At 36.2% G+C, this 13,969-nt stretch overlaps 2 protein-coding genes across 6 annotated transcripts; one reads left to right on the top strand and one right to left on the bottom strand.

Moving 5' to 3' along the window:
• Positions 1 to 402: 402 nt before the first annotated feature.
• On the top strand, positions 403 to 5,633 carry MLO15 (Seven transmembrane MLO family protein). 5 transcript variants are annotated; one of them, XM_021958432.2, is made up of 16 exons: positions 404 to 727; positions 934 to 1,028; positions 1,114 to 1,293; positions 1,381 to 1,438; positions 1,535 to 1,794; positions 2,202 to 2,318; positions 2,414 to 2,474; positions 2,602 to 2,696; positions 2,789 to 2,863; positions 2,972 to 3,060; positions 3,517 to 3,566; positions 3,972 to 4,012; positions 4,459 to 4,668; positions 4,766 to 4,833; positions 4,959 to 5,019; positions 5,134 to 5,633. In XM_021958432.2, the coding sequence occupies exons 3-16, from the start codon at positions 1,174 to 1,176 to the stop codon at positions 5,434 to 5,436; spliced, it is 1,608 nt and encodes a 535-aa protein (XP_021814124.1). In that variant the 5' UTR covers positions 404 to 727; positions 934 to 1,028; positions 1,114 to 1,173; the 3' UTR covers positions 5,437 to 5,633. The 5 variants fall into 5 exon arrangements, with proteins under 5 accessions (XP_088111936.1, XP_021814124.1, XP_021814125.1 ...); XM_021958433.2 differs by lacking the exon at positions 934 to 1,028 and having other exon boundaries at positions 1,078 to 1,293; XM_021958431.2 differs by having other exon boundaries at positions 934 to 1,293.
• A 1,235-nt stretch (positions 5,634 to 6,868) lies between these two features.
• GDI1 (guanosine nucleotide diphosphate dissociation inhibitor 1) lies at positions 6,869 to 11,950 on the bottom strand. The gene is made up of 13 exons (XM_021958342.2): positions 11,724 to 11,950; positions 10,660 to 10,722; positions 10,441 to 10,524; positions 10,219 to 10,326; positions 9,930 to 10,102; positions 9,396 to 9,507; positions 9,201 to 9,281; positions 9,054 to 9,116; positions 8,799 to 8,900; positions 8,474 to 8,598; positions 7,567 to 7,777; positions 7,405 to 7,479; positions 6,869 to 7,218 (listed from the first exon to the last, which is right to left on the bottom strand). The coding sequence occupies exons 1-13, from the start codon at positions 11,808 to 11,810 to the stop codon at positions 7,168 to 7,170; spliced, it is 1,335 nt and encodes a 444-aa protein (XP_021814034.1). The 5' UTR covers positions 11,811 to 11,950; the 3' UTR covers positions 6,869 to 7,167.
• Positions 11,951 to 13,969: the final 2,019 nt, after the last annotated feature.

Raw genomic sequence — 13,969 nt, 5'->3', positions numbered from 1 at the left:
AACCTTCTCCGTGGTTGCAACTTGCAACAATATGAAATCAAATTAGGGATGGCTTGAATATTATTGAGTCGATGAGATTGATTCATTACCTACCGATCCAGAAAAGCTTGTATATAAAGGAAATAGTAATTTTTGTTATCCCAACTAATCACGTTTTATCAGGCGTGATAACTGTTCTGACGAAACGTGATTGAATGGAGCCAGCAAAACAGTGTTATTACCCATCAGATTCATGTTCATCCATCACATAACCCGGACATACATCTCTTACTCTTGTACATTGTCAAACACGCGGGATGGAGACAGGACGCGTAGTATGAGATAGGAGAGAATAGAAGCTTCCAAACGAAATAAATAAATATTCATAAATGAGAAGGACATTTTTCGAATGAATTTGACGAAGTAAGTCTTCACTGAAAGACAGGGCAGATTGAATCGGATGGATTGGAGTATTTGTTTTTTATGCCCGCGTCTTCCGCGCGACTAAGAGGCCCTCGTGGAATTTCCTCTTTCTTTCCTTGTTTCTTTAGTTTGATCGAAAAATATTAATACAGGACTGCAACGTCAAGAGTGAACACAAAGAACGAACAAGACTGTAGGTCTGGAACTGACTGGGAGGGAGTCCACCACCTCACCTCCATCCTCCACAAAACGAAAGGAAGGCTCGCAGAGAGAATGAAGCCAACCCACAAAACGAAATGATGAGAAATGCGATTTGTAGTAGCAGGTAGGCCAAGCTAAGCTAAGCTGCTTTACAGCTCCTTCCTCCTAATTCCCTTCCTTGATATAATATTATTATTATTCTCACTGCTCATCACAATCCGCCCGCCGCCCGCGACATATATATTAGCCAGCCAGCCAGCCATAACTCACCTGGCCAGGCCTAAGGCCTTTGTTCCTAATAGCGTACACTAATTAATTATTTTTTTACAGATCAAATTACTTATTACTCTAAGCAAGTATTTAGACTACAGTACTGAGACAGACAGACAGACAGACAGACGGAGCAGCCACAGAGCTGGAGCTGGGTATAATATATTTTTATATACATATATAATATGTTGGTTTGTTTCTTAGGGTAGGTAGCTTAAGCTTAGGTAGGAGTGTCTGCAGAGCAGGCAGGGGTGAGGAAGTCAGGGAGAGGGTTTGGAAAGAATTGGAATTTGGAATTGGATGGCAGAACAAGGAGGAACAACGTTGGAGCACACGCCGACTTGGGTGGTGGCTTTGGTGTGTAGTGTCATAGTGCTCATATCCCTAGCCCTCGAGAGAATCCTTCACTACACTGGCAAGGCATGCATCCTGCCCATCCACTCTACACATATATTCTCATCTCGATTTGTAACTATTAATATATATAATTTAATTGTTTGTTTGCAGTATCTGAAGAAACAGAACCAGAAACCTCTGTTTGAGGCCTTGCAGAAGATCAAAGAAGGTCTTCTTTTCCTTGTACCTCACTCATCCAATCCAATTCATTCAATATAATATGTATATCAGTGATCAATCATATGATGGTGAATTGGTGATGCAGAGTTGATGCTTTTGGGGTTTATATCACTGCTGCTGACGGTGTGCCAAGATCGTATAGCCAAAATCTGTATAACGGAGAAACAGGCTAGTCAATGGCTGCCTTGTAAGAAAGAAAAACAAGAGACCACTACTAGTACTACTGCCCATTTCCAGACCTTGTTTACCACTTCCTTTCTTCCCTGGACTACTTCTACTACTACTACTACTGCCCGTCGCCTACTTGCTGACGACTCTGATTCTGCTGGCTACCACTGTCCGGAGGTATTCATCTTCTTTTTCTTCTCTTCTTTTTTAGACAGGGTGCATAGTTGGAGGGAGTTGAGTTTTAAAACTTGTCTCCAAGTTTTAACTTAAAGCTCTTTGAGAGAGACCATTCGAATGCTGGTGCTCAATTATTATCTTTTATTTGATTAACCCACCCGCGTCTTCTGGTCAAATGAAATTAACTAGATAACACCGGATCTCTTGAAATGAAATTGTTCCCACACCACACCAACACATGTTGGAGTTGTTTGACCTGATCATCAAAACTCCACCAAACTAACGTGTAATTAAACAACAAGATTGATGGATTGATTTATTCCTTCCTTCATGTTGCACTTGAAATATCATGCCAATGCCATTGTGCCACCAATTAATTTTTACTTTTTTAAAAAAAAAATTTCCAGGGGAAGGTCCCATTATTATCCACCACTGCATTGCATCATCTTCATATCTTCATCTTTGTGCTGGCTGTGGTGCATGTGACTTTCTGTGTTCTAACCATTCTTTTTGGAGGGGCAAAGGTAACATCCTTAGCTTAATTTCCTATTCGTGTCTGTCTAATTGATTCATTCTATAGCATCAACATTTTCCGTTTCATGTTTTCTCAATGGAGTAGATACGTCAATGGAAACATTGGGAGGATTCTATCGCAAAAAAGGAGTACAACCCAGAAGAAGGTACCACTAGCTAATGTTAATTTACATCATTCTTTATAATTAATTTCACATTGGGATGAAGTGCTTCAACTTCTAATTGATTCTGGAGTGCTTTTTCTTCTTTTTGGAATATATATTATGTGTGCAGTTTTGACAAAGAAGTTCACGCACGTTCAAGATCATGAATTTATCAGGGGTCGCTTTCTTGGTATTGGAAAGAATTCAGCTTTTCTAGGCTGGTTGGTGAGTCATATGATATATATCATCCTTCAGCATCAATAAGCAATGTCGCATAATTCTCTCCCTGTCTGTCTCATGGCTCTTTTCTTATCCAGCATGCTTTTTTCAAGCAATTTTATGGGTCTGTGACCAAAACAGATTATATGACAATGCGACTAGGCTTCATCAGCGTAAGTTATTTAATTTATTTCTGCATCCTCTTTTCTCTCTGCGCTATCACAGGTTTTGAATGTTTCCACAAAATTCCTGTTTCAAATTTTGAAGTAATTCTCCCGTAGACCCATTGCAGGGGAAATCCAAATTTTAATTTCCACAAGTACATGATACGTGCCCTTGAAGCAGATTTTAAGAGAGTCGTTGGAATAAGGTTAGTTTCAATTTTACAAGATCATTCACATCATGCTCATAGTTTCACTAGTTGCATCTTTTTGGTAGTTACTAGTTAGCTCACTGCCTTACTCTTTGAGGATGAGTTGCAACCTAGAAGCCACAGGCTTGAAGCAGGAAACAGCTCATCTCCCTCTCCTCAAACGGGGAGAAGTCTGCATTTATCTGACCCTCTTTAAACCCTGCAATGGCTGGAGCCTCATTGGCAGGGCTGCACTACTAGTTACTACTGCCTTACTCCTTCCCATCCACAACATAAAAATACCTTAAAGATTTAATCAAGCACATCAAGTGCAGGCATGAGAGATTTATACTTCTATAGTCTAAAATAATTTGTTTCAGGGTTTTACGAAAGTTTAGAATCATGTCTTTGGACTGTTCTCTCTGTTCATAAAGCATACTACTGTGTCATTAACTTGTTAATTATCATTTACAGTTGGTATCTTTGGATCTTTGTGGTCATCTTCTTGTTGCTGAATGTCTCGGGTAAGCTTTTAACTTTCGGGTTATTTTTGCGTTTGTATTGACCACGTTATTATTTTTATCCTTTTTCAATAAATTCAGTTGCTCTTACAACTTTGCACTGTTGTTCTGCAATGTTTAGTTAGAATGGAAATGAGATATTGGTCAGCACGTTGTACAACTCATTTGCCTATAATAAGATCCTCTGTCTCTGCCTTGAAAGTGAAATAGATATTTTGTGGCAGAGATCTTGAGTTCTTAAGCACTTGACACATCAAATGAGATTAGAATTATCTTAGTTTTATTGACAAGAAGTTCCTAGAACTGGAGTTGAACACAATCCACCTTATAGATATACCATCATCTTCATTTGCATTTTTGACCTGGTGCATGAAGATCATTACCGCCACTTGTGATGTTTCTATGCAGGTTGGCATGCCTATTTCTGGATAGCATTCATTCCGTTCATTGTAAGTTTGACAAATATATACTTGTAATATAGTGCTGGTTTTGTCTATATCACACTGCCAACACCCGAGTTGTTTGGATTAGACTTACCTGCAGCTCTGCCACTGCCCCATGCTTCTTAGCACAAGTCCAAATTTCAGTTTATACATACGTATGTTGATGATGATGATTATCGTATTTCTTTGTTTATGGTCATCTCATCTATAATAAAAGCTACGTGATGCATGAGGTCTCTTTTTGCTCCATAGTCTTCTTTTTCAGATCATATATTTGTTTCTTTTTAGATGAGCATATCGGAATTTGCTTGTGTGGTTAAATAGTAATTCTCATCCATGTCCGGTGATCCATAAATTTGTGCATATGTCTCCCCAAATTCGCAGACTAACCAGGAAACCTTATAGGACAGGGAAGTTAATGTTTGTGGTGGTTTCTTAAATCTTTCCTACAGCTTTTACTTGCTGTTGGCACTAAGTTGGAGCATGTAATTACCCAACTGGCCCATGAGGTTGCTGAGAAACACATTGCAATCGAAGGGGACTTGGTTGTTCAACCTTCAGATGATCACTTCTGGTTCCACAGGCCCAGACTGGTTCTCTTACTGATTCAAATCATCTTGTTCCAAAATTCTTTTGAACTGGCATTTTTCTTCTGGATATGGGTAAGAATGTAATACAAAATTACATAGTAAAACTTTTATATCTTATCAAAATGGTAGTGGTAGATTTATCATCTTTGGTTGCCTCCATCTCTTGCAGGTTCAATATTCATTTGATTCCTGCATAATGGGGCAAGTTGGTTATATCATCCCAAGACTTGTTATTGGGTAAAAACCACATTAATTACATATGTTTGTCTACTCCTTGTATTCTATTTATATTGATATATCCCAACATAGCTTCATAAATCTGAGATGTTTTTTTGGTTCTGGATGCGAAAATCCATTCTCAGAGCATTCATTCAGTTCGTCTGCAGTTACAGTACCTTGCCATTGTACGCAATTGTCACACAGGTGAGTTGCAGGGATGCATAGAATTTGATTTGCTGCAATTGCTTTCCTTTTTTGTTATCCTTTTGAAGAATTTACACTCAGATATATATATATCTATGTTTACTTGTAATGAAGATGGGAAGTTCATTCAAGAAGGCTATATTTGAAGAACATATACAAGAGGGGCTTGTTGGCTGGGCTCGGTCGGCCAAAAAGAACAAGGGGTTGAGAAAGGCTGCTAATGGTTCTTCTTCTAGCCAAGGAGGTCCCAAAGAGGCTTCTCAGACAGTTCAATTGGCTCAAGTAGCAGGAAATCAGGAATCTTCACGAGAAAATGATCACAAGACTGGAGAAATTGAGCCTGAACTGCCACTCCCAAATCAAAATGAAAAACCTCCTGGTCTCACTCAAACTAGTCTAACTAGCAAACTTCAATAGAATCAAGATAGCAAGTGGAAGTAAATCTTTGTTATAAATTATATAGCAAGAATGATATGCCGACTTTACACATTCATATCTTCAACGTTTATGCGCAACCTTTTTTTTTTTTTTGGGGGGGTTGAGGAAACAACCTTTGTTATAAATTATATAGCAAGAATGATATGCCGACTTTATACATTCATTTTTTTTTTAAATGTCTATGCACAACCTTTGCTATAATATAGCAAGAATGCTAGAATCGAGTTTGGTGAGTCTTTGTCGAATCCCCCTACTCATTGGTCAAGAAAACATGATCATTTTTATAAATAAAATAAAAAGAAAAAAAAACGAATACACTCTTAATCCATTGATACTTCATTGAAAAATATTCCAAATTCAAATCTTCCTTCTCCATTGATGCATTTACTGATTAATATTTATTTATTTTATAGTAATCAAATAAAGAGACAATAACACTATTTTCAATATAATTAAAAGAAATATTTAAATGAGCAGTTTATTTTTTATTTAGCTAATTTGGATCGCCCTTGAAGGGATGACTTAAACAATGAACTATTCGACTGATTAGTGCATAAGAGTAATTTTCTCTATATTAAGTTACACATACTTTGAATCCTAAAATGCCTTTTATCTTTTAGAAAAAGTTGAAATACAACAAATTTACTAGAAAATGACTTCGTATTCATACAAGAACTATAGATAGAGTAAAAGAATTCATATATTGATGAGGTGAGAGAATTCATACATCAACTATTGATGCCTAACACATAATCATAAACTCTTATAAAATCTTATAAAGTAAGGGCCGTTTGGTAACTATCTCAATTTTATTTTTTATTGTTTATTTTTTGTGCAGGATTATAGAAGAAAAAGAGGAAAAATAAAAATGAGAATGAAAGTGGAGATGGGATTTGAGCGGAAAGACAAGAAGGGAAGATGGGAAAGATGAGTAACAAAAGTGAAAACAAAAACTAAAAACTGAAATCTATTTGAAATTGTTTTCGCTTTTGGTACCCCTCCCTCCCATCTTACCCTGTCATTCTCTCTCTCAATCTCATCCTTACTCTCATTCTAACTCTCATTTTTCTCTATATTTTAGGACAAAATGAAAATGAAAAACTAAAATTAAAATGGATATCAAATAGACCCTAAAAAACAAAACCACATAAAACTTTAATAGATTACTAATTTAATAAACTAAAGATGTGTACAATTTATATGAGTTTGTGTACGCAATTTGCAAATCATCAATAGTTGATGTATAAATATTAAAAAATAAATAGGGCAACAATTTGGAGAGGTATGTTTAGTTGATTCCAGAAAAAGTAAATATATTTGTTGTTTTCCTCATAAATTTTTGGTGGTTTGTTGTTTATGTATTCAAAGTAGCATACATATATATATATATATACACATAACACGAACGTCATTTACTTCAATGAAGTTCCCCTGATAAGTAATACTTTTATATGCCTCCCCGCATACTCACAACCTGAAAACAACATTACCACAAGTGCATGTCCGAAATCTAAACATGTTTTAACGTACAATTTTTCTTGAAAGGACGTTTAGTACATTTAAAACAGCATTATATCGCATATCAAGTCCATGATTAAAAGTGAAAACTTATATAGTCCTCCACGGTATGAGGATTACCACCAGCAACTTAAGCAGTTCAACGTACTTGGAACAAAGCACAATTGTACAGGCACCACATGTAGTTTTTACTCATTCTTCTGCAGCACTAGCAGCACTTAGGTCCACACTGAGGTCAAGAACCTGCTCCAAAATTCCAGGTATTTTGGTTAAGCCTCGTATGATAAACATAACTCTTTGAAACAGTAAAATGAACAAGGGCAAGTTAGTCAATAGTAGCTTTTGAATTTAATTGAAGGCAATTTCCGTCAAGACTTGAAGGAGACATGAAATGGAAAAGAATGGAACCAATTAGCCTATATTTCTTACCTTCCCTGTAATCAAGGTATACATGTTGAGTACATCCATGACAGTGGACTCAAAGTGTGTTGTCGCATCATAACTCTGTTAAACATAAGAAGGCATACATCAAGTGTGCATAAGTAATAATGAAGAATACACGGAACAGGCCAAGACTTGAAAATGACTCACGGTTGATATGAAGCAATTGTCCAAAGAGGGTTCATTGACTGGCTCATATCTGTCATAAATATCAAAAAATATCTCTTCAACAGGCCCTAAAAGGTCAATTCCTGGCTTTAGCTCAGTCTCAGGATGATCAGTCTCTGCCTCTGTTGATACAAATGCAATAAATTTTCCCTTTGGAGCAACATTGTGGGAGTAAGAGCAACAGAAAAGATACCTGCTCAGTCATAAAAGCATCACAAAACTTAGCCTGTAGTACAAAAGATACAAAATAATAATATAAAAGTTGTAGTAGTAGTAGTAGTAGTAGTAGTGTAGTAAGATAATAAGAGATAAATTGGAATAAATAAATATCCACCAACAAACCATTGCTTCATAGTATATAGAGAAGTGATTAAGAAATCCACTGGAAATAACATTGCATATCCAATACAAAACAGAGATAAAACAATCAGGGTTCATTTGTATGTATAAATTATGCCATTACTTTCTTCGTATTCGAAAAAGTAAAGAAAAATAAAAAGATGCCGTTTCTTTCTCATAGCAAAAGAAAAGCTAGTCATGGGATTGCTTTTTGCTAAAGCAACAGTGACACAGACCTCAAATCAGATCAAGGTAAGATCAAGAATTTGGTTGTTCGCTCAAAGTTTTACCTTATCCCAAGAGAGGACTTGCAGACCACGAATGATTTCCAAAGTTACAGAGTCCGTGGTATTTCCACGATGCCCAATTAAATTAGATCTTTTTAGTATATTCTAACCAATCAACTATAGATCAGGTAAACATACCATGCTCCAGACATGAAACATTTTAACTATTTAGATACCTTTAACCCCATTCTAAAATCACAGATACAAGATACACAAGTGCATTGCTGGCAACCTTCATAGTTGTCACAAACATAAGAACTCACATATCTGATCTGCGACCCAACTGCTTCTGTGGCAGGATAACCTGCACTGAATGAGAATCATTGGTGTTTGGAATTGGGTGGCTCATTATCGCAATAGCCCTTGCAACCTTACCAACCTTCCTAACCTGTTGAAATGCAATAAATTTTCAGTCAAGTGTGGGATAATGAGCATTTTTCTTCACCCTTCAAGCATGGCACAGAAGAAAAGAGAAGCAATTGTCTGTCCCCTATGGACCTATAATTCAATAGAATCATCTGCCTACTTACAATGCATAAGGTGAACAGAAAATTGATATTATAGCCACACCAACTTAGAAGGGTTTACCTTGTTGGGCAAGTAAGAAGGATCACAGACAACTTTTGTGCACCTAGCAGTTTCCCCTTCAGATGTTACACCGATTACCTTCCCCTCATCATTGAACTCTACCTGGTATCATGCGGTATCAAACTCAGTCTTGACCGACAATAAAATTCACATACACAGCAATTTTCCAAATCTAGAGTAGAAAAAACTAATGCAATAACATAAGGGAAAGAGTGTGAAAGAGTGTTAAATCCAAGAAACATGAGTAAGGAGTACCTTGCACTCAGGTTTATTCAACATATATGTCCCACCATAAACTGCACTAAGTCGTGCAAATGCCTACATGAAGCGCCAAAAATATAAAATGAATATCTTTACCAACTTTGACATTAACTACAATAGTTTAAATAGAGAGAAAGAGACCTGGGGAAGCTCTCCTAATCCATATAATGGATATATGTATGGTGATCCTCCTTGAAAACGTGCAACAGACTCCGCATATAGCTACGACAAAAACAAGGGTAAAACTCAAGTTCATGAAAAAATGAAACTTGTAATATATGCGAATTTAAAATCCAGGCATACAAATATCAACTGTGAACCCCAACCAGTATTTACCTTCATTCTATTCACAGTCTCCAGTGCAGGTTCATCCAGGTAGCGGTCATCTCTATTAAGTGCCACTGCATGCCCAATGAAGTCAACAGTGTTGTCATCAAGACCATATTTTCTGTCAAAACATCAACCACACAAAAAAAAAACAAATGGTCTCAGATTGTTACTAAGTTCATTACACGTACAGTATCAACAGTGCAACCGAAATAAGATCACCTCTCTTAACCATATACAATATAAAACAAAGGCAATCATTGGTTGGTACAACTAGGTCCCTCTCTCTCTCTCTCTCTCTCTCTCTCTCTCTCTCTCTCTCTGTGTGAACAAGTTTACATCCCAACATTACACCCCAAATACTTATCGCATAAATTTTGAACACCCATTAAGCAATATGCAACCAACTAATCTTCGATCCATTGCTTAAAATTTATTTTTATAAGATATTGAGACGATAATGAGACCATCAAGATTGCAAATTAGGATTCTTCTTACAATGATAGAGTTCATTTGCAAAGAGGGCAACATCCAATCACTTACGCAATCAAGTCTCTAGTAGTCACTCTTGTTAAGTCCATTCCCTCATGTGTTTTGGGATCACTTTCATTATAATCTTGAACATATATGAAGAACTTGCGGGCACGGCGCTTTTCAAACAGACCCATGAGTGGAGATTTAAGTGCCTCCATGTCAGTTGCTGGAACCTTGTGAACCTATTGCAACATTTCATATGCCACTCATAAATGTTAAGGTAAAATCTATACACACATATGTCTGAGCGTGTGTAAATACTAAATACAGGTTTCGAATAAGTTAGTACAAATTCTACCTTTCCTTTATTATACACAAAACTGCCATCCACAGCTTTGAAGTACAAATACTTGGTGACATCTGTGTGAATTAGGACACGCACTAGAGTACCATTGGCCATCATAAACTAGACAGAGAAAAATACAACACTTTAAGAAAACTTGAAAATAAATATAAATAAATAACCCACAAATAGTGGGCCAAACACAATGCAGAAAGCAAGGAAACACACAAAACCTACCTTAGGGACCATGTCCACATTATAATCCCTACTAGAGCCCAAATGTGCTGGGGGCTTATCATCTCCCCTGAACCTCTTCCATAGCTGCAAGTTAATCATTTAAAGATCAAGATAAATATTTAAATGGAAAGTTTAAGGGAGAGAGAGATAGCAATAGAAGTACAGAACTGATACTTCATTGAGACTTTATTGTTTAAACAGTAAGGGGCAGATCAGGACCTGGACAAGATTAAGTGATGCACACTCTCCTCCATAATAATCATTCCTATCCATGTGCAGAACCTGGTTCACAAGATGCACGCATCAATACTAAAAGTCCCTAGTTTTTTTTATCAACACTCAATCATCATCGGCAGATAATAAATTTATACAAATTAAAAAACCAGTAAATATATAAGGGTTAACAAATAGCAAAAGTGCTAAGGTTTTTGCCCTACATGCCCCAACAGAAGAAATAAGTACAAAAAGGAAAGACCATGGAAAAACAGAATGAGAAGAGAAGGAAAGGCACGAACAAAAGAAGAAGTGGTTTAATAACCATTCTTTCTACATGTAGGAGGGAGAGAGAAAAATAGTTAGAAATCAACCAGAAAATCAATCTCAAACAATTGTTCCAGTTTAAACAGATGAAAGTTTGTTAAGGAGAATAGAAGTAAAGAGTAAGCAATTTTAAGTCTTAGCAAGCAAAAACTTTCACATCGCATCAGGAACTCAAATACACATAATAATGTAGTAACTAAGCACAGACTTTAAGTAATTTTGGGGAGCGGTTGTCATCAGGCAAGCTATAGAAGTAGGATAAAATCCCACTGGCCCTGTCAGACATTTATCATTAGAGATTTTCTCCTTGGTTATTTGCCAAAATAGTTGGAGAAATGAGGATGTTAAATGGGTAAAAGATGAATGAAGCTACTAATATCCTGGCAGCCCAGTTTGAGTTGCAGTTTTTTCAGGGTCTAAGATTGACAGTAAAGCGCACTTGGTTAGACGCACTTTGGACTAATAGGTTCAGATCAAAACCAGTTGAAGTAAGACAATACGAATTTAGACAAACATCCAAGTAAACAGAAACAGAGAAATGAAATTAATGGAACAAAAAAAAGACTGTGAGATGGTTTGGAGCATCTAGATCCGTCCGATCACAACTGCGAGTATACCCCGTCGACCCAGTTGGAAAAGCAATTACACATAATAATAATAATAATCAAAGTGAAAAAACAGAGTCCATGGATGAGATTGAAAAAACAAGAAAAAATAAGTGTAGGAGTGGCGGAAGGTGTGACCTTCAGGCCGTCAACGGAGAGAAGACCGCTGAGGATGCATTCTTTGAGACCCGTTCCCAACACTATGACATCATACTCTTCATCCATTGCCTCTTAGCTTCTTTGATCTGAACAGATCAAACTTCACACAATTCTAGGGTTTTGGTCTCAAGCTCTCTTCCCAGTTTCTCACACAAGTCTAATCTATGTCGTGCTGGTATTGCAATAATAATATATCAGCACTACTTACCTTTTTCTTTTTTTTCTTTTTTCTTTTTAAATCTGAATATATTACAATTTCTAGTAAGATGCTTTGTGTGTCTATTAGGAAAAGCTTATGAGGATTTTTATTCCTTTACATTTCTTCTTGTGTTGGGATGGAAAATGATTTCGTATTTCCTTTTACTCGGTAATTACGGTCGATTTACTTATTAGTAATGGTTATTAGCATGAGTGTATGATTCCAATTCTTGATTTTTTGGCGTTTACTGATATATAAGTAATAAAAAAAAATTATGTGGATTCCATTTTAAAATATGTAATCGAATATCCTCAAAATTGAAAATAAGATCAACTATTAGAGTAGTTGATCTGTTTCCAATATTTTGATTCCCTTATCTAAATTTCTCGATTCATGACTTCCTCCATTCATAATAAGTAAACATGCCCTCAATTATTTCTTCATGTGCGTTTACTAAAATGAATCTCATTTCGTACTTCTCTTACGTTTATTTACACTTTACATAATAAAAAAATATTCCATGGTAAAAATCCGTAAATACCGTCAAAATTGGGAATCATATCAACTATCGGATTCCAATTCCTTATTATCGTATTCTTAAGCTCCCCAATTCATGACTTCCCTCATTCTTTTGCAACTTGCAAGTAACCATGCCAATTTAAAACGCATATCGCATATCGCATAAAATAAAATGGGCAATATGAGTTCTCCTAACTAACCAACCCAACATCCTCACTGCCTTATCAACAACATGACCAACATCATCACTCCTACTATCGCCACCACTATTACCATCATCAATCCAACATTGTCGCCACCTCCTTACGAGCACCTCACACGAGCATAACCCATCAAACACCACCAATAACATCAACCCTACTAACGTAGCTACCGCCATCAGCAGCATCACATATTTTCGTAGTATAATTTTCAATGTACATAAACTTTAAAGTCATGTATTAAATCTCGTTGCCATTTTAGTTGAAACCTCATACTTTTACTATTTATCAACATTCTTAAATTTTCTCTTTCAAACACATGCAAATGTTTGCAATAAAGAAAAAGTAAAGTATGCATATATGGGAAGGGAACCATGGCACTGTGCCCACCATTTGCACTGAAAGTTCAAATCCTTTCCTCTCTATATGTTTGTATTGTAGTTTATAGCATCACATTGCACATAACCGTAAGCACTTTCCCAGGTTCTGTATTTAAAATTATCATTTATAAATATATAATCAATATTATGTATTATATTTAATAGTGAATATCTGCACACACAAAAATCCACTAGTGTAGTGGTTTTGAGCAATTACTCCCCCAAGAAAGGTCCTGGGTTCAAGTCCTAGCATCCATGTAGTGTGTGTGAGTTTAGTATGATATTGCTCCTCTCAATAAGAAAGGTCTTCCCAAAAAAAAAAATGTGAATATCTACACATTAGAATTTTGTACTATTTTTATTGGTCAATCTACCACACATCGTGAATATCTACACATTTCATGTTTACTAATTTGTAATCGGAATTAAAATAATGAGTTGAATTCCTCCTACGGATACTCATGTGTTTACTTCACATGGAGGAATCAACTCCTGATTTTGGAGGAATTGGACTCTTGGGTGAGAGGTGGTATTCTAATTTATGGAAAACTCACCCATTAGGAATTCATCTCTTTACCCATTATATCCTCACACAAATTTTAAATTTTCAAATTTGTCATCACTTTAACCCAACAACGAGAGCATTTTAGTAATCAATTTGGTTTCAATTCCAATTCATGAGAATTTAGTAAATAACTTATAAGGAATTAGTACCACTCCTACCCCCAATTCATATGGTTTAGTAAACAACTTTATAGGAATCCGGATTCTAACTCTCTTTAATCCAACTCCTCCTCAATTCAATTCAACTTAATCTGATTACAGATGAGTAAACATGCCACCAAATTCTAATAGTGTCATGTGATGGGCGGACACATGTGACATTATAAAGGACAAATTGTTCTTTTTTACAGTAATTTGAAGCAA

The sequence above is a fragment of the Prunus avium genome, chromosome 7, assembly GCF_965620075.1.
Source record: "Prunus avium chromosome 7, drPruAviu1.hap1.1, whole genome shotgun sequence".
Classification (NCBI taxonomy): domain Eukaryota; kingdom Viridiplantae; phylum Streptophyta; class Magnoliopsida; order Rosales; family Rosaceae; genus Prunus; species Prunus avium.
The sequence above is the reverse complement of the archived record's forward strand: the minus strand, read 5'-3'. Positions and strand labels throughout refer to the sequence as shown.